Raw genomic sequence first — 19,987 nt, forward strand, 5'->3', positions numbered from 1 at the left:
CATCACTAAAGTGGACTTTACAGCAGCTGGCACATTTATGGGATCAGCCAAAGACTTATGTAAGAATACAGAGACAAGCTGGTTATCCCGACTCTTTCTAGTCACCTCCATATTGGTGAAGAGAAGTACTACTGAGAGACATGAAGAGGTGACAGAATTTAGGCTACTGCACTGTATCACCAATGTAAGGTACACGGTTTTATACAGAATGCTTAAGAAATCAGTCAATCATATTACTAAATAATGATTTTGAGAACAGACTGGATTTGAAGCCATATGAAGCTGATGTGAGACCCACTAAATCCGTACAACGGGTTTATATACTGCAAGAGCATCTATAAACCTTGCTGCACACAACATAAAAAGATAAATTTAAGTAGCTTTTGATAAATAGCTGTTCAATACCAAAGCAAACCAAACCAATATGTAATAACACATTGACCAGTTGAAAGAACTAGGGTAGAGGAATATAAGATAAATTTAAAAAAAAAAAGGTTAGCAAGAAAGTCCCTGCAACTGTGAAAACTGAAATAAACCCCAGCAATGCTCACTTGAATAGGGCCTGACAAAATTCTTACATTTTCTACAGAGTGAAAGATATGCTTACCGTTATCTTTGCTGCTGTTTTCCTCAATTGTCATTTGTTCTGCTAGCTCAGACAGCGATTCATCAATGGTCTGGCTTCCTCGCAAGGTTAAGGAAAGTCTTCTCTTAAATTTTTTCATTCTATCGATATTGAGTCTGGCTTAAGGAAGCCTGAAAACAAAAATAACAAAAAGTGAGAAAAAATTAGTTAATCAGAAAATGGAAGTTTAATTGACATAAAACTGCAGGAAGGCTTACAGAAAACTTAGGCAATGTGCAAATTATACTCAAAATAAGACCCTTAAAGCAAGATTACTGGAATGAAGAAGAATGTTTTGAGAGGTTGATGCACATATACTTTTGCAATTTTTATTTCTATTTGGAAAAAAAACCTTTGGCGTTTGTTTTTTTAGAAAAACAGCTAACTTAATCACCAATTTTACAATCCAGTAATGAAGAAAACAGTCATCTGAAAACTTGCTGAGTGTGTGCTTTGCGGCCTCCTCTACAGTCCCTTTCACTAATCCCACTAAGCAGAACAAGACTGTAACCTTTTCTCTTTTTCAGCCCAATTTTTTGTGATGAAAACTTACCAAACTCCTCTATATTTTACCCTTTTCACAAACGGAAGAAGGGGACAATGCTTAAAGTCTTAAACACAAAAGCAGTTCTCAAACACCATCCCACCTAGGGAAATAGGATAGCCAGGGTCTGGTAACAATGGCCAGAATGGATGTTCTCTTAAGAGCCAAGCAGCAGGATGGAACTGGGAACAAAGCAGAAGGCACTTTATACCTGGAAAGTTGTAAGCAAACAAACCATAATAACAAAGGTCCTGGTCAATAAACATGCTGCCACAAGTCTGAGCTGGTAAGTGAACCTTGTGGTGTGCTGTATGTGCGCCCTTGCATACCAAGGAGCACAGTTCTGTCTTTCCTCACTCCATATGGACAGTTCACCCCGATGTTATTTCTCAATAATATACTCATCTGCTCATAGCCTCCAAGAATCACACATGCAGTGTTCAACACAAGCACAGCATACTGAAGTCTGAAACGCTCATATGTATTTCCCCCGCCCCCCGAGCTTCTTTGCCTTCCAAAATTCATAATTCACAGACGAAATCCAATTTCCCCCAATATTCTCATTTAAACAGAGAAATGCAAGGCGTAGTGTGCCAAAGATCCACATTTAATAACAAATCGTGAATAGGATTACTTCTATATTGACAGCATCCCTTTAAGTATACACATTTCAACTGTGGAACTTACTCTTTTTAAGCTGCTTTATAATAAAAAGGAGAACAAATTGGTAGAACAAATATGAAAGTGGCTGCTGGTGGTAGGAGAATGCATACATAGGCTAAACTTTAACAAGACTAGATTGTTTAGGACTGCAAGTAACACAGTAGGGGTGGATAAAAGAAGACCTTTGGGATATGAGCTCCAAAGTCTGAGACAAACAGTAAAATCACTGGCAAAGCAACAGCTGCATTCAAGGGGAAAGAGGTGGATTACAAAACAGGGTAACTAACATCTTAGACAATCACAGCTACTATAAAGCAGAATTAGTCAGGCACTGGGTACAGATACACAGGAAATAAAATATACTGCTGTAGATATAGCTAAGCCAGCAGTTTCTAAACTGCTCCTTTAATGCATTGCTGTATATGCAATAAAGCCACACCCTAGCATGAATAATTTTATTCTCTCTCTCTCAAAAACAGGGTATTGTTATTGTCAAGAAATTGCATTCAGAGAGCATTGCAAAGGGAACATTTACTCTTCCCGTTCAGGACCAGGCTATCAAGTTCTTACTTGAAACTATTTTATTTCTGCATTCAAACTCTTTTCAAAAAAACCCCTGCCCATGTTTCTCTAAAAAGGCCAATTTTGTAAAAAATTTGGAAGGACACATCATTTATGTGTACTTTTACTCACTTCTCCCTCGATGTTATTTGAGAATAATACATCTTCCTACATGCATTATTCTCAAAAAAGGATACCATGCAATTTTTAGCTATGTAATGCCCTAAAGCTACCTGACAGCACAACAATTTCTTTCCAACTTTCCACTTTGGCAGTAACTGAAAAAACAGATGCCTTTAAAGGGAAACAGGCTATCCCTGACGTTTGATCCTTCAAGTGCTTAAGCCCACACAATTTTTTTAATCAAAAAGAAGGTCTACTGCTCTAGAATGTTACATATAAATTAAGAGATATATAAATTAGAAAATCCAGGAAACATTCTAAATCTCAAGCTAATAAAAAATACCCCAAAGTATTTTGTTAACTATAATCACAAGATTTCTCCTGTTACGGGAGGATTTCATGGAGTAATGAAGTACCATTTTTGCTAACATTTGGAATTAACTCATGGCTTGATTTTCAAATAATTTAACAGTAAAAAGGAACGAGGAGTGCAAATATACATGTGACAAAATGCTTTCTTCTACTGAAATGTATGTCAGCTTTTTAAGGGAAAAGACGCTCACCGATACGGAACCAAATTTTTCTCCCTTAAGGCACCAGTATTCTTGTTAGCTCAGAATCGTAAAGGAGGAAAAGTTAAAAAAAGGGAAGAATTAGTGACTGGTAACTAGCACTTAGAAATGTCTTCTTTTTGACTTCTTTATTCTCATGGCCAAAGTTGCAGAACCTGCTCAATCCTGGAAGTTTAAGACAAGACATCAGTGAACAGAGCTTTGAAAATATGATCTGTACAATCCAAAATGAACACTGGTTCCCTAAAATGACAGCACTTTCACAGAAAAGTCCAAATTATCTGATACTCATTTTTACCAGTTAATAGCAGATGCATACTACCTATCTCTTTTTAACAGTAAATCTAGTTTAAATCCAAAATGGAGTTACTTGATTAGTAACATACACGTAGAAGCAATGTTTCCCAAATTCTTTATGACTGTGAGAAGAATACAGTTGTTTCTATATTTAGTTTTAGAACAGAGCCCACAGGCTTGACATTCTATTCTGTAAATTTCTCTACTCTGAGTAAATCATACGCAAATCAAGTATTTCAGATGTCACAGTAGATAGACACGTACACTTGAATGCAACTAATGCACATTCTAGTCTCCTGCAGACAGAATGAGGACAAGCAATCTGATATGACACTATCAGATACAACCTACAAAAGCTGGCAGAGACATATTTGTTCAATCCTTATACTGATACGAAATAAAGGAAGTAACACTGCATTAAAGGAACTGCTGCTTCTTACAAACAATCTGCAGTCCAACCCTGAAAAACCAGCCTTTTTTACCTTTAAAGTAGTGGAAGTTAATCCTTGAAAACAATGCTAAAATTTACTTTTTTATTTTCCAACATTGACTGACATCAACTCAGTTCACTTCACTAGTCTTAAACCCCTGTTTCGAATGCAACGTCTTTTAAAAGTGATCTTTGTAATACTGTTCTGAAAACAAACTCCATTTTTAAAAATGATCCAGGTAAGATTAGATTTAAACAGGTATGTTTTGGTTCACTTTCTCTGACTCACACCAACCCTTCACACGATGCCTGAGGGACGGCACTTCTCATTTAGCACATACATACATTCACAATACCCAAGCTGTACAGCAGACAGACATGAAAGCACTTTGATTCCAAAGCAGTAACTCAGCTAGATTCTGCATTCACGTATTCACCAAAATTCAAAGGTCTTACACTGCCAATGGCTAACAATTTCAAAAGCTCTTATACTTCCTTCAATTTCCCAGTTAAGTTAAAACTGGGAAGTTAAAAAAGTAAGGCATTAAGACCCTCATACACAATTACTATGTGTGCTTAATCCTTGTAAGTTTAAACAAACTCAGTTAAAATTTTCAAAACAAATAAAGCTATTTAAATTTTGGTCAGTTTATCTCACAAGGGTCACAAATACCAAAAGTTCACTAAGAATTTGCTGATTCAAAGCCCGTTGAAGTCAAAGGGAACCTGTCCTTCAACTTCAATTAGCTTTGGATCAGTCTAAGTGCTGAGTCCTCTGTTTCTCTAAGTTATATTGCATTGAGGTCCATCTGCATAGAGATGAAGCATTTTAAAATGACTTTTCCACTTAGATAGACACTGAAGTTGCAACCAGACAGTTTTTACAGGCTGCTTTACAAGGCAGTAGGTATTTTCCAAACATCTAAAGCAGTTCTTGTTCAGGAAAACTCACCTGTAAGACAACAGCTGAAGTGGGAGGAAAGGACAAGATCAGAAACCCTACCTAACAGCATAAGCAACAGCATGGATGCAGCATGGCCCTTAAAGATGGGTTAGCAAACTAAAGCCCAGGCACAAGACATCAAAGAAAACAGGTAACAGCACTCTATATGAACTCCTTGTGTCAGAAAGAGAGGCCTGAAAAACTCAGAGTGCTGCAAATGGTATTAAATTACAAACAGAAATAGGAAACACCTGTCAAGGATATTGTCCTCTTCTAAAAAGAAAACCAGATTTCCACTATGTTAAATTCTTCTCAATCTACCTGAATTTAAAAAATAAACACAACCATTGACATCAGTATGTTGCATATCAAATACAGAACAAACTACTAATTACACTAATGAGAAATATATGGATAATTTATCCAAGATAACTAACAACCAGTCTGAGCACTCATAAAATTTACACATAGTACAGATGTACCGCCTCACAATCACAGTTCTACTCTACAAGAATGGTTTACAAACACAGAATTTTAGTCTTTGAATCTGTTCTTTGTATTTGTCTCAACTCACATTTGTTCACATCAGTGAAAAAAAAATTTCTACTGCATTTTTCCTTGGAAGGAAAAAATTTTACTTGGCCTTTGGAAGTAATACGAGACTGGTCAACTAGTCCCTCTTGTCAGGAGCACAGCTACTTAAAAAATGACTAGCTTTATGCTGCATTGGGTCAAAAACCTGACATTATACAGATATAAGCGACACCTGACAAACAAGGCCTTTGCTACTGATGAAAGAAAACTGTGAAGTCAAATACCTCAGCTTAGTCTGACCTCCCCAGTGCAAAAAGGGCAAAAGAACCTTCACAGCCTTTTCCTTCATGAAAAATATTCAATATGGAACTAAATTTTCGCAGTGAAGCCCTCTTAAATGTATTTAGAGAATCACAGCCAAAAAATTACTCAAAATTGGAGGTACTAAGGTATTTATAAAGGTTAACTTCTTGTCTGAGGATAGTTTTACTAGTTAATATAGGCAAATAGGCTCCTCCCTAAGTGAATGAGAGCATCTATATTCAGCTCCTGATCTAGATCAACTGGAAGAACCACTCCAAAGAGACGAAATATCTAGAAATTACTCTGTCCTAATTAAATTTTGACTATGAATACTTTTCCTTATCTTCACACCCCCTTCCCCCACCCCCTGATCCCTTTGCCTTTAAAGAATAATGAAGGACATAAATTAGTACAAGGGGTGTGTGGTGGGTTTTTTTAATTAATCTTTTAAGTAATAATATATATATTGAACCTTACTACAGGCATATTTAGCTATGCTACTGGTATGGAATTTAGAATATTGAGAAACAACAAATTTGCCCAAAAGATCAAATTTTGCAGTCCTTTTTTTCACATCCTATGCTTATCTTCTTTCTCTGGACTCAAAAAGCTTTACTTAAGTAACCACAGTGAGTTTACACTCTTTAAAATGTAGACATGTATTCGCTCCCATGTAGATTCAAGCAATATCAAACAGCAAAATCAACAGAGATGTACTATTTGATAGATCTCCCTGGATTAGATATGTCGTACTGATTAATAACTCCATGTTAATTATCAAAGGTTCTGTTCTCTCAACTGCTAAGTGAAAAAACACAGTATGAGTCTGGTTAAATTGGCTGACATTTAAGCCAAGAAAACAAATGAGCTGACTGCCAAAGCTTCTACATTTGCTGTCAGACCCTTAAACCGAAAGCCTCTTTTCTACTGAAGGGGAAGGCAAAAACGAAAAGGTTACATGGATGTAGTATAAATACTACCAGATAGACACAGAACTTCAGATCTCAAAAGATGTGATGAGCACTGGAAACCAAAAGCAATGTCTATAATTTTTTGAGCTTTGATTAATAATCATAAAGCCTTAATAGAGCATTCAGGAAAAAAAAAAAAAAAAGAGTTGTGCACACAAAGCTTGCTGCTGCCTAATACTCAAATTATTTTAGCAACAGATTTACAATGTTGCACCATCAGTTCTGAGATAACCTTCCTCAGTCTTGCAAACAAGCAAGTCTTCGGAAGAACACTGAGCAGAAAATTCCTGTGAGCCTGAGCAATTCTGTCAATAAAAGGAACAGTTTCCGAGGCTGCTTCGGTTTTTTTTTTTTTTGAATCACAGTTCAGGCACCAAATCAAACAATCTCACCCCAAAGAACTTTCCCCCGAACTCCAGTAGCTCTCAGCCCAGAACCACCTGTCATCCACTAAGCATCTGAACTCCCACACCAGAGCCTTCAACATTTGCTTCTTATTGTGCTAACAAAAAAGTTTTATTTACAGTCTGAGACCTAAGGCAATGAAAAGCTTTCAACTTATTTCGATGTTCTTGAATCAAGTGCTAAGAGACAAAGACATCAGAGCAGTATAAATTGAGATAAAAACTAAAGACACACCTGTTTGGATGAACAAAGAACAAGGCTACAGGTTTCTAAGCAAGATAAAAATCCAGTTTGGCCTTTTTCTCTTAGAACAGAAATTAATTGCACTGGGGAAGGTGTTGGGGAAACCTCATGATGGCCTGCCTGGAAATTAATCACCAAGTGAGATCTCATCCCAGGAAAAAAATTTTGTAATTGTTGAGAGTGTGCACAAAACGAAGGTTGTTATAAAAAAAAAATAGTTTTCTAGCTCACAATTTTTCCTCCAAAAGTCAAATTTTTGGTTTATTACTTGTTGAATGTTACACATGTTCTGTATAGTGTGAACCCAAAAAAAAAAAACCCCATCAAGCAACCCAGAAAGTCCTAACAGTAAAGCAAGTTAGGCAAATGTAAAGTCAAACTCGTCCATAATTACTGCGTGTATAGCTCTGTTCCACCGAATAATATCAAAGAGCCATGAACAGTTTAAAAAGAGCTTTGGACACCTTTCTCTTATACCTCTATGCACATGCAGAAGAGAAAACAAAACAAAACAAAGAAACACTCAAAAAACCAAACCAAACCAAGCCAAGAAAAACAAATGCTTTTATAGTAATTGACAGTTTGGTTTTGATTTTTTTTCCCCTTAAGGAAGAATGATATAATAATACAGGAAGAGTTTTCACTTAGTGAATTAAGAGACCAGTAAGCATCATGGTACAGAACACATTCTACAGTATTGATGACATATATATATATTTTTCTAACAAATAACAGACCACACAGAAGATCTGAATGCGCTGAAGGCATTACATAGAGACACAAAACAAGACATTAAGAAAAAAAAGGCATGATAAAACTGATACTTTTGAAACATTTAATGCCTAAGATTTATCAGTCTCTTCTGTATTCTGTATTTTTCTAGAGATTTCTGATGATAATACCGTTAATGGTATAACTACTATTCCTGAAATAACAGAGAGATAGAATACCTTGGCCACAACTAAGAAAGCAACTACTGACAGAAACAACAGCACCAAAGTTTCTTAAAGTCAGCGTGAGTAAGCTTAATAGCTCCACTGAGGTATTTCAAAGGTGATTCCAAAGGAGCAATAAATAAACTCAATCTTGCAATAAATAATCTTAGAACTATGGTTCAAAAATTTGTTTGAATTCATTAACATCTTCTACCTAAACTTAAAAACTTCTCTGATTCGTTTTTTTTAAAAAACTTACAAATTAATGTCTTTTCTTCCCTTCTCCAATCCTGTCATCAGTACAGCTTCAGAGATTCCTCAGTAACAGAAAATCTCTGAACAGTAAGTCCATTACAGTATTTTCCTGCTGTATTAATTTTTACATAGCAGTCAAGATTGTCCCAGCATGGCACCAATTTGTTCTATTACAGCATTCAGACAAATGTTGCTGTGTCTGTCTGAAGTGTTCATGCTGCCATTTAATGGTCAACCAAATACGCACACATGGATCATTTCAGTATTCACTGCCAAGGATACTAAACATGTAAGACACTATTCCTAATGCAAATGATTATTTAGCTGACAACCTGGGAAAGAAAGAAGTGTTTTAACATATGCTTTGCCAAGCAGCTTTGCAAATAGCTGTGTTGGCAACAAGGTGGTGGCAGTACGCCCTACAAGGCAGAGAGGAAAGAATGAGGCTGCTTAAGGCCATTTAGTACCTCCACAGAAGTAGAGTACTGATCATCAGTGCACATCAAATCCAAGGTAAGGCTGTCCTTACAGGGAGCACTATGATAGCACTGTTGTGTACCAGGAAAATAGCCGGAAAAGCTGCAGTTTTGCCAAAAGTCTATTTAGCTTAGCTAAACAAAACCTGGGATCTGAAATAAAAGCAATCTATGAACAAAATAAAGGACAACAGCAAACGCTGTTAAGGGAAGATGTTGAGAAAATAACAAATGGATAGGAAATAAAGCACAAGCGCTTTCTTCCACAGCAACAGCTTCTGGCCACTACAATCCCCACCACAAAAACTACACACAGACTCTTCTGTCTTACTCCTGCACCAATATCCTGCTCACGAATTAAATCTCAACCGGTGACAGCCTCACAACAGGTATTTTTTCAGGGTTCAAGAAGCCAGGGAGAAGAAAACAGAGGTACAACTTTATTTAAACATACAAAACAAGTCAACTGCCATACATGAAGCTCTCAAAACTGTCACTGTTGGCTCAAGAACAAAAACCCTACACAGAGACTCTCTGTACCACTCGATGTTCCTTTTGTTTGCCTGAGCAGATCAGACTTCTCTGCGCGTCTTTTACACACAATCTTACATACTGCTCTTCCTCCCAGTAACTGAGGCTGTCCAGACAAAGGTTCCCAGATTCTGAAACTAAGCAGAACAATGAAATTACCACTACGTAATCTGGGCGACTCCGGTTAATCAGTTTGAGAGGCCACTCCCCTTCCAGACTGAGCAAACAGTCTAGCACATCAAAGGACGCCTACTCAAACTTCACACTACCTCCTTTCAGCATAAACAATTCTCTACCTGAAGGTATCCAAGCAAGTTTTCTGGACCTTGAACGCATGCCAGAGAAAGATTAGGAAACAACAACAAAAGGTTATATGGAACTGAGTCAGTGACAAGACTTCATCTTGACTCAGTAGAGGAGACAAACAGCAAACACTAAAAAAGAAAACTTGTGTATCTGCAAGTAAATGTCAGGCCAGTAAGAAAGCATTAGTATATAGCAAACCTTGGAAAGTAACAAGTATTACTATCAGTCAATAATATTAAACCAGACAAAAATAATTAGGAAACACAACCTGAAAGAAATGTAGTCTTCAAGTTTATATTTAATAGAATTATAAAAAGGTAAAGTAACTGTGACTAATGCCAGGCAAGCAACACTGATACCATGAAAAAAGCGCAGAATTTCTGTAGGATCCTCCGGCAAGCTACATTTTAAAGTCAGAGTAAGAACAGATGAATATTTTACTGCCAAATTTCTGTAAAGAAACAGTTAAAGAATCAAACAGGATATAGAGAATACTGTTTCCAAATATATATTTGTGCTGGGCAGACACATTTGCCCTCTTTTGTTTCTCAGGCAGGAGAAAGAAGTGAAATTTTTTATTTATCTTCAAAATAATTTCTTCCAAACTATAAACAATATGATTCTTCTGCTGTTAGAGCCTAATGCTTACACAGTCTCATCCTGGCAAGGACAACCAGCAAGCCAAACCCTTGAACAGCAAACTACTTTCCATTCTGGGTGTTAACTGCGTTGCAGAGGCTGATACTGCTATGACTGTCAATGATCTGGATAAAGCTTCCAAACTCTAAGATTTGTCTCACCAACAGAAAATGTTTTATGAAAAGGTAAATTTAAATTCCCTAAAGAGTCTTACTTCAGCATCACATAATATTATGCTCAAATAAAGATCAATACTTAAAGTAAGGGGAGAAAAATAGAACTCTGTTATTATAACGTCACCAGATGACACAACTCTCAAACTAGTCCAGTTGAGAGAGAATCACAGAATGGCTTGGGTTGGAAGAGACGCTCAAAGGCCATCCAGTCCACCATCCCTGCAATGAACAGAGAGATATTCAACTACACCAAGCTGCTCAGAGCCCTGACCAAACTGACTGTGCGTTTCCAGGGATGGAGCATCTACCACCTCCTAGGCAAACTGCTCCAGTGTTTAACCACTCTCAGCACAAAAGAAAATATTCCTTTTATCTAGTCTGAATCTACTTTCTTTTAGTTTAAAACCATTACTAGCTGTCCTACCACAACAGGCTCACGGACAATTTGGATGACTATCCCTCTACAATGAGAGAGATGACCAATTCCTTCCTCCCTCCCTCTATTACATTCCTTCAGCAACTTTGTTCCCATAATTCTTTCTGGAATCTATATGCTGGGATGAAGAGACACAAAGACAATCCATGCCAAAGTGGCACTAACATTCAAAACTAATAAACCAAGTTTAAGAGCAATAGATGTTACCTTAGTATTTTTTTTAAGCTACTTGATTCTTTGTTCCTTTGGAACACCCTTGTTGGTTTTTCCCCCTGTATTCAACCCTTAGATATACAGTATTTACCCTCAATATACAAAGTCTAACTGATGTCATCTGTCATCTCATAGAGTAAAAGATCATGTTTTGACTGATATAGCAGAAGGCCTGTTTCTTTAAAAGTTTAGAACATGATACTCTTTCACCAGACTGTTTCTATGTCAAGTACTTGAGCTGATCTTGAATTACACAGCTCAACAGCCTTGAAAAACAGTATCCTTTTGCCAAAATATTCTTTAAAATAATATTACATGCATTCTAAGGGAAGCTTGTATTTGCGTTACCACCCAGGTATGCTGCCTTTCAACATACCAAAGCATGCTGAAGAGTAACCAGAAATCTTTCCACTGCAGTTTATCCCCTTTTGGTAACTAGGATCCATAAGCTTGAAATTAAACAGTCCAAGAAGCTTCTAGTTTTCACTTGTAGTACTTGTAATTCAGATTTATAGTATTACTTTCTTTAAAATTAGTCTACATTGCTATTTAATAAAAGGGAGCCCAAGAAAAGGCCTTCAAAAGGACCAGTCATCTGTCTCATTAGTAAAGCATAAAATAATCAGGTACAGCCATACTAAAATTTAAGTTGTGCATCTTGAATACAGTTTCAGCACATCACCTGGTAAACTCATCTATTTGAAAGTAAATAAAACAAGCTGAGTGTTTTTATTATGAAAGACTAATGACACTTGCTCTTAAAGAAGGTCTCATAACTAAACCCCCCAAACCTTTAAGATTCTAGTTATGCAATTATTTCACTCTTACATTCTGATGAAATTTAGGAATAAAAATCTGCCAGACTGCTGCTGTGAAGTGAGACTTAATTTTTTTGTCTCCCTGGACTCTATAATCTTTTTAATACACTTTTGTAACAAGACTTGAGAATGAAACTTCCCATCAGCTGAACGGTAAACCAGAATGGCAGAGGCTTCCATTAGCAGAGGCACTACTACTGTTGACTGAAGTAAACTATATGTTTGCTTCACAGAGAAACAAGATATACATGCACAGTTAGGAAATTCTATGCTTGTGTTTGGTAACAGTAAGCAAACCTTGCTAGTTACAAAGAAATAGTAATTTTTAGGAAGGCCAAGTCATAGCAACCATGCAGTAGGGAAATGAAAAACTGAATTTTCTGTCTACTGAACTGTGCATGCTTCCTTCTGTAGAATTGTTGACATGCACTCACCTTTCTGCTATTTCTGATTTTAATCATATGAAATAAACTGTTTGATTGCAGTCCAACCAATATGCCATCTAAAGGTATATTGTATATTCATACAGCAAAATGAACTCATCTTTTTCTTCCCAACATGGTTCATGTTATATAGGTACTCTCTCTAACAGTAATCCTCTCGGCATTACCATTTCCTGCATCAGAATGAATCACTGGAACAAGCCAAACCCTTTGACCAAACTGACTTGAATTGAGCACAAATCTGAGGTTCTATTCCCAGATCTTGTTATTTTAAAATTATTACATTTTGAAATTTCAGTTAAAAAATACTACAGTTGGATATCAGTTGTCTGGATTAATCTCATGGACTCTTTAAAAAAATTATCATTATTATTGCAATTTCAAACAACTGGGACAATCTCAGTGCTCTAAATTTATTGGGATATTTGTATCTTTTATTCCACACCACTGCTGAAACTTACAACGTTTCTACAAGGTCCATCTCCGAACCCAGTATTTCCCTAGCACAGGGCATAAGGAACAATTCTTTAAGGGATTCTTACCAGGGTATTTAGACAAGCTTTAGATAGAAACTGGGGGACTCCTAGCTCTTCAAAACGATTGATATTGTCTCTGCAGTTCAGATTCTTTTTTCACTATGCGGTTATGGTGACTACAGATTGTAAGACATCAACTTTTCGTTTTTTTTTAATTCATTTGGAAATAAAATTCACCACAGAACTAAAACAATGTCACAATACAGTAAGACAATGAATGTTTACAAAATCCTTTCAGAAATTCTGAGTTGTTTTGAGAGCAGCCATGAGGAGAAGGACTTGGGTGCGTGTGTGATTTAGAGGCTCAATGAGTTTTGTCAGCGTGCACTTGCAACCCAGAAAGCCAACTGTACCCTGAGAAGTATCCAAGGCAGTGGCCAGCAAGGCAAGGCAAAGGGATTTTTCCCTTTTGCTCTGGTGAGACCTCACCTGGAGTGCTGCGTCCAGCTCTGAGGCCCCTATCACAAGGAAGATGTGGACCTATTGGAAGAAGTCCAGTGGAGAGTCACCAAGATCACCAGGGGGCTGGACACCTCTCCTACAAGGAAAGGCTGAGAGAAGAGAAGGCTGGGGAGAGGCCTTTTAGCACCTTCCAGTACCTAAAAGGGGCCTATAAGAGCTGGAGAGGGACTTTTAACAGTGGCATGTATTCACAGGAGAAGGGTGAATGGCCTTATAGCTGAAGGAGGGTAGATTTAGACTAAACTGTCCTAAGAAATTCTTTACTGTAAGGGTGATGAGGCACTGGAACTGGTTGTCCAGAGAACTTGCGGACCACCTTTGGAAGTGCTCAAGGCCAGGCAGGATGAGGCCTTGAGCAATCTAGTGTAGTACAAGATGCTCCTGCCCATGGCAGATGGGTTGGAACTAGATGATCCTTAAGGTCCCTTCCAACCCAAACCATTCTATGATCCTACAGAATCAAGAGAGCTTTTGATCTTCACAACTTAGCTATCCCTACTGTTGGAAGCAAGGTCCAAAATGAAGCTATTTATCATGAATAAAGATAAAATAGGCATAAATTGTTATGTGGTTATGAAGTATTTGTCTCCTGAATTCATTAGCTATAGCTTTATTAAGAAAAGAGCAGTAGGAGAAACTTGATGATGGCAGTGCACGTGGCAGGCATGAAGTTCCTTCTGTCTGATTAATTGAAGTAGAAGCATAATCACCTTTGTTATTCAAAACATGCTCAAGTTGATCAAAGTGAAGATGGTTCCCAAGAAACAAGACCAGATCTGCTAAATTAAACAGGGCTTGTGCAAAAAAAAAAAAACTAAAATTAATTCCCTGAGAAATAACAAGTAAAAGTATATATTATCTTAGTACACTGTTACTGAAACCAACCAAACAAAAGAAACTGAGCAAAATCTCAAACAAAAATCTTTGAAGGTGGCAAGCAACCAAGTAAACATAAAAGAACTGCAAAGATTATAATGATCTAAATACAATCCTAACCTTATTGTGATGTTCACTTTAACAGATCAACCTGTACTTTGCTGTCCACATTATAATTTTTCTAAAAGCTCCTTGAATTGTCTTTTCAGCTTATCAGTCTTCAATTTCTTTATAGCATATAAGCTACTGAAGAGAAATTATGTCCTATCACTATGCAGTCTTAGGGAAAAGAAAAAAGAATCACCTATTTTCATTTTGAGTATCATACCAATATTAAAACATTTACTAAAAAAGACTGGGAAGCAGTACATACAAATTTGTTCTTGATAGGAATGTTACCCTGGAATCCGCAATTTTAAAAACTGCAATAGAAGTTGAACTGCAAGTTCTAAAGCTAAACATATATTGATGCTTCCATGATAAAGCAGCTGGAGAATGAAGTTTGAGCAAAGAACTACAACGGGCAATGAATGACAGACAGATGCAAACTGAAATGACAAATGAGGGGAAACTGAAGTAGAGAGAAGACTGACAAGGTATTGAAAACAGTGAGATAAAGGACTAGAGTAAGCTGTGTGGAACAAGTTCTCTCACCAATAAAGAGGGAAAACGACAGGTTTGATCTACATTTCAAGACAGTGAAGTGGGTATTAGGCTGCCTAATTACTAGATCAAAAGCCCACACATTCACATGATGCATAGCACCAGAGTTTTCCAGCTTTTCTGTATGAATTTGTTCAAAACACTGGAAGTGTAACTCTGTTTCAAACCTACACAGAACAGAGGATCAACTGTGCTACCACAGCCACCACAAAGCAGAAAAGCAGCATTGTTGCCTGTTCTGATCAAGTCAACAGAAGAGTTATTATTTGCTTACACTTGATCTGGATCAAGTTTGCACCGATGGGTGATCCTGCAGGGAGAGTAATGAACAAATCCGCTATTGCTGGAGGTGCAGCTGTGAGCTGAGGTACAGGAGCCCACAAAGAGAGAGCTGTATTGACAGCTTTCCAGAGTAAAAAAAGCAACCACAAAACACTATGGCTCCCTAAGCAGCCTTATTTCACACATCAAAGAAACAAGGATTTGCAAGAAGTCCACTTACAGGTTACCATTTGTATTTTATTTTAAAAAATCTTTTCCACCACTGAGTAAAATTTTTCTTCTTTTTTATTTCTATTGTTGTCTTAATTACTCTCCTACTGAAGACATTTAAACTCTCATCAACTTCCCTAAGAACTATTAGACCAACCTAACATGCCTCAGACTAAAAGCCTTGCTTTAAATTTCATTTGCGAATGGAGTTTTTCAAAAGTTTCCATCAGCTCATGAAATTTTATAGTAAAATATGAAATTTTCTGTTTTCCAAATCTTCACTTTCCCATTTCTCAAGTGTTTTCAAGAAAAAAAAAAAAGTTCAAGAACCACTTTAAAGCTGAAGAACCAAGACTATCTTGAAACTAAGCCTCTGTCCTGCATAGGAACAAGAATTGTTCAGTTAAGCTACCATTCTCCTCTTTACACAGTGTCATGGTGTTTTGCTTTTTATTCACCTTTACAAAATTAGTCAGATCTCTATGAAGTGTCTAGCCTCAAGGGGTTGTTCCTTCAGAAATCACTCATAAGAAGGAGACAAAAGACTAAAGGACAAAGTGTGGGCTAGTTCGCAGTTGTGAAGTCTTCTTATAAAAGTAATGCAAGAAAGCATAAAGTGATAATGTATCTTCAACCTATTGAACAATGTGTTAATGATTTGCCTCATCTAATTTGTGAACCCTTAAGTGCCTATGTCAGGTTTTAATCTTTAAAAGGGAATGGCACACAAGATCTCCAGTACTTCAAAGATTTCTGGTTTCCTTTACTGTGCACAGGAAGCCTTAAGTCAATGCAGTGTTACTATATTCTAAAAATCATTTGAACATTTAGTCAAAGGAATGATGACTACTGATACCACAGAAATAGATCTCATTCCTCAGAGACACAAATATATTATGCAAACTCCAGTTTGGTAGGCTCTTCATTTATTCCATCCTCAAAAATGCTGGAAAGCCCAAAAGTGTGATGAAACAAGAAGTCAGGCCATAAGAAACTGAAGTAAAGAAAAAAGTCTAAAAAGATTTATCAAAAGTCTTCAAAACCCAAAAAGGAATTTTGTTTTATTCAGAAATAAGGTAATATTCAGAAGATTTTTTTTTAACAGAATGGTAACTCATCCCCTGCAGGTAAACCAACAACAATTTCTTTCCTTTTCAGAAAAAGCAAAAGACAGCTGTGATTTATGAGGATGCCGGCACAAAACCAAATGCCAGCTCTTCCAGAGAGTAAGTAAGAGACACAAGAGTATGCAAACCTCTTAATTAGGTTTAAGGTAAAATTTTCAATGTGTACTGCAAATAAATTTACTTGTTTTGGTAAATCAGATTTATTTTAAAGCAAAGGCATAGCACTTGAAAGTTATTCAGTTTTAATACCATGCATTTTTTTGCTCTTAAACTGGTTGCTCTAAAAAATTAATTCTTCTAGTCTGTTTTTAAAACTAAGACTTCCTTGCTTGTAAAATTAAAGTACTCCTTTAAACTATGAAGTAGATCACTAGCCAGCCATTATTCTGCCATCTGTGTCCATCCTTTACCTTAGATGGCCAACTTAAATTTCATGCAGTAGAAACTATTCAAAGTAAAAATACTGAAGCGTACTGAAGCGTGTTATTATTTCTAATAGCCTTGTATGCTGCAAAATAGTTCCTTAAATCTGAAATAACAAAAAAGAGAAGTTAAGAGAAATATATGACTCAGCCAATTTGACAGGAACATTTGATATTTTACATAATTTCAGCATTGTCACAATACATATTTATATCTGGTTTTGAAGCAACTACAGCTAAAAATTCTGATACAATAAGCTACTAACCTGCAAGGAATATTTGTTTGAATCCATAAAATATGATATACATATGAATACATTAACAGTTGTACAATAGCACACTGCTTAAGGATACATATTAATACTGGAACTGATTTCTTGGAAGCAAGATTGATTCTTCTTCACTATGAAAAGTAATACACTACAGCAAAAGGGCTGTACAGCCATCACTGATGATTTTTCTATTTATTTTCTCCATGCTTCACATTTTATAAAACTATTTTAATTTCAGCAAAGGAACAACATGATTACTTGGAAAGAAATGCATTATTCCTGAAGGTAAAGTTACTTGAAACATTTGCAGTATTTGATCATAATATGTAAGAGCATGTATGGCTAAACAATAGATGGAAAAAATATATAGCAGTATAGACACATTAACCAACTACTTTATCCCTGGATGTGGACAGTCTCACCATTTTGCCACAAATGGACAAATTTAAAAATACTAATATGAAAAAAATTGTAACTTCACTGGACTTGCATGCCCACTGTCGAAAAGTATGCCATCAAAAACAGTACCTCTGGAAAGAAAATAATGTAAACAATGTATTTATAAACTAATCTTCAGAGAAGGATTTGCTCTAGATAAATGTATCTATCAATCCTCAGTTCCCTGTCGGGATCATTTAAATCATCCGGTAGACAAATTGGGATTCAATGCTAGGACGAAAGTCTTCAAGGAACTGCAACATGAAATATGTTCAGAACAGCCATGGATCAAAATCAAACGAAAAACAGTATAAAGTGTTCAGTAACTCAACACTACAAAAACATACTCATTTTTCCTGACAATTTTCAGGATTGCTTACCTAGCTACAAATTCAGCTAGTACCCTGACATCAAAGCATAAAATATGAATGTACTTTTAGAATCCATTCTTCCAACTTTTCCCACATTATCTAATCTATGATTATTTTATCTTTTTTAATAGCATCAACAAATATTAAAGCCATATTTATAATTACAGAACAGGGCATTTTACGAATCCTGGAATGGTTTGGGTTGGAAGAGACCTTAAAAATAATCAAGTTCCAACTTCTCTGCCATAAGAAGGGATACCTTTCACTCGACCAGGCCTCTCAAAGCCTCATCAAGCCTGACCTTGAACGCTTCTAGGAATGGGACATTCATAGCTGCTCTGAGCAACCTGTTCCAGTACCTCACCATCCTCACAGTAAAGAATTTAATCCCAATATCTCATCTAAAACTTATCTCAATTTAAATCCATTCCCCCTTGACCTGTCACTACATGCCCTTGGAAACATCTCTCCGTCTTTCTTGTCTCCCTTCGGGTTACTGGAAGGCTGCAATCAGGTTGTCTGAGAACCTCTTTTTGAGGCTGAACATTCTCTCAGCCTTTCCTCACAGGAGAGGTGCTCCATCCCTTTGATGACCTCGGTGTCCCTCCTCTGGACTCTCTCCAACAGCTCCATGTCCTTCCTGTGCTGGGGATCCCAGAGCTGGATGTAGCACTGCAAGTGGGGTCTCACCAGAGCAGAGCAGAGCAGAGGCAGAATCCCCTTCCTTGTCCTGCAGACCACACAGCTTTGGATGCAGCTCAGGACACAGCTGAAGTTCGCATTTTGCTACTATAACAGCAGCAGAAAGTAAGCGCATCTTACAGGTGCTCCTAGTCTGATCTGGACTCCGTGATGACGGACACCACTCAGAAAAGAATTTTCAGAATCCTGAGTATGCCTCAGAAGTGGCAAAGTTTTTTTGTGTGTTCATTGTTTCCTCTCCTTATTTTAATAAAAGCATCAAAAAAAGAAATTGTGAAAGCTCTTAAAAATTGCATGCAAGTTGAATCTGACTGTGAAGTAAAAACTACAACAAAAAAAAACAGTGAATAGCCCTCTAATATTTCAAGTAAAATGAGAAAGAACACTGACAATGGATTTAGCCTCTCCGCCCTCCATGATCTCTACAGAAAAATTCTCATGCTTAAGACAGTCTTCTTTTTTAACTGCATGTGTTTACAAGCCCATGAGGGCCTTTACAAAATCTACACGACTAAGCCAGCATCATTTAAAAATACCCTCCTTATGTAAGAGTACTTTAATATGCATTTCTGCTGTTTAGCTTGCTCTTCCTTGTGTGTGTCAAAGCTTATTTCTGATTGCACTATATAGGCAAGGGATTAAGTTCTCCTGAACTGCTTAATATAAAGAAAAAGATGTAGTCAAATAAGCAAAGCAACAATGAAGATTTGAATTAAAAAGAATAAAATGCTAATCTGTAAGAGGCTGTTACTGAAAGCATCAGAAATTAACTATTCTCTCTCTAATGCTTGTCTTGACAAATATTTTTAGCGTTTTTCCCCCTTTTAGCTTTGATTTTAAAAATTCCTACTTTCATGCTAGCCTAGCTTGTTTAAACATCAGCTATAAATTATTATTAGAAATAAAAGTAACCAAAATATCATAACTACAAATGAAAAATTGCCAAAAAATGGGAAGAATTTCACAGATCTATTTTTAGCGTTCAGAGATGCTGAGCAAATTACGTAGGAAATCTTACCCTTTTCGGGATACATAGGAAACACGTAAGAAACCATATCATTTTTCTGAAGTTCCCAAACTTGAGTCAAGTAAGTTATTGTAAAGAAGAGCTGAAGAAATTAACAGGGATCATAGCAAGGATATGCAAAATTAAATTATTTTGAAAAATGAAGATCACATTTGAT

The 19,987-nt window shown here is 36.6% G+C and overlaps 1 protein-coding gene across 2 annotated transcripts in view; it reads right to left on the bottom strand.

Moving 5' to 3' along the window:
• CDK17 (cyclin dependent kinase 17) overlaps window positions 1-19,987 on the bottom strand; it is a 90,866-nt gene that overhangs the window by 52,950 nt on the left and 17,929 nt on the right. For both annotated transcript variants that reach the window (XM_066183416.1, XM_066183415.1), the window contains exon 2: window positions 608-756. In XM_066183416.1, coding sequence (XP_066039513.1) covers window positions 608-725 — 118 coding nt within the window. In that variant the 5' untranslated portion in view covers window positions 726-756. The remainder of the gene's footprint in view (window positions 1-607; window positions 757-19,987) is intronic.

Source organism: Chamaea fasciata, unplaced genomic scaffold (genome assembly GCF_029207755.1).
Source record: "Chamaea fasciata isolate MVZ Bird 193981 ecotype frontalis unplaced genomic scaffold, bChaFas1.0.hap1 SCAF_5, whole genome shotgun sequence".
In the NCBI taxonomy this organism is placed as follows: domain Eukaryota; kingdom Metazoa; phylum Chordata; class Aves; order Passeriformes; family Sylviidae; genus Chamaea; species Chamaea fasciata.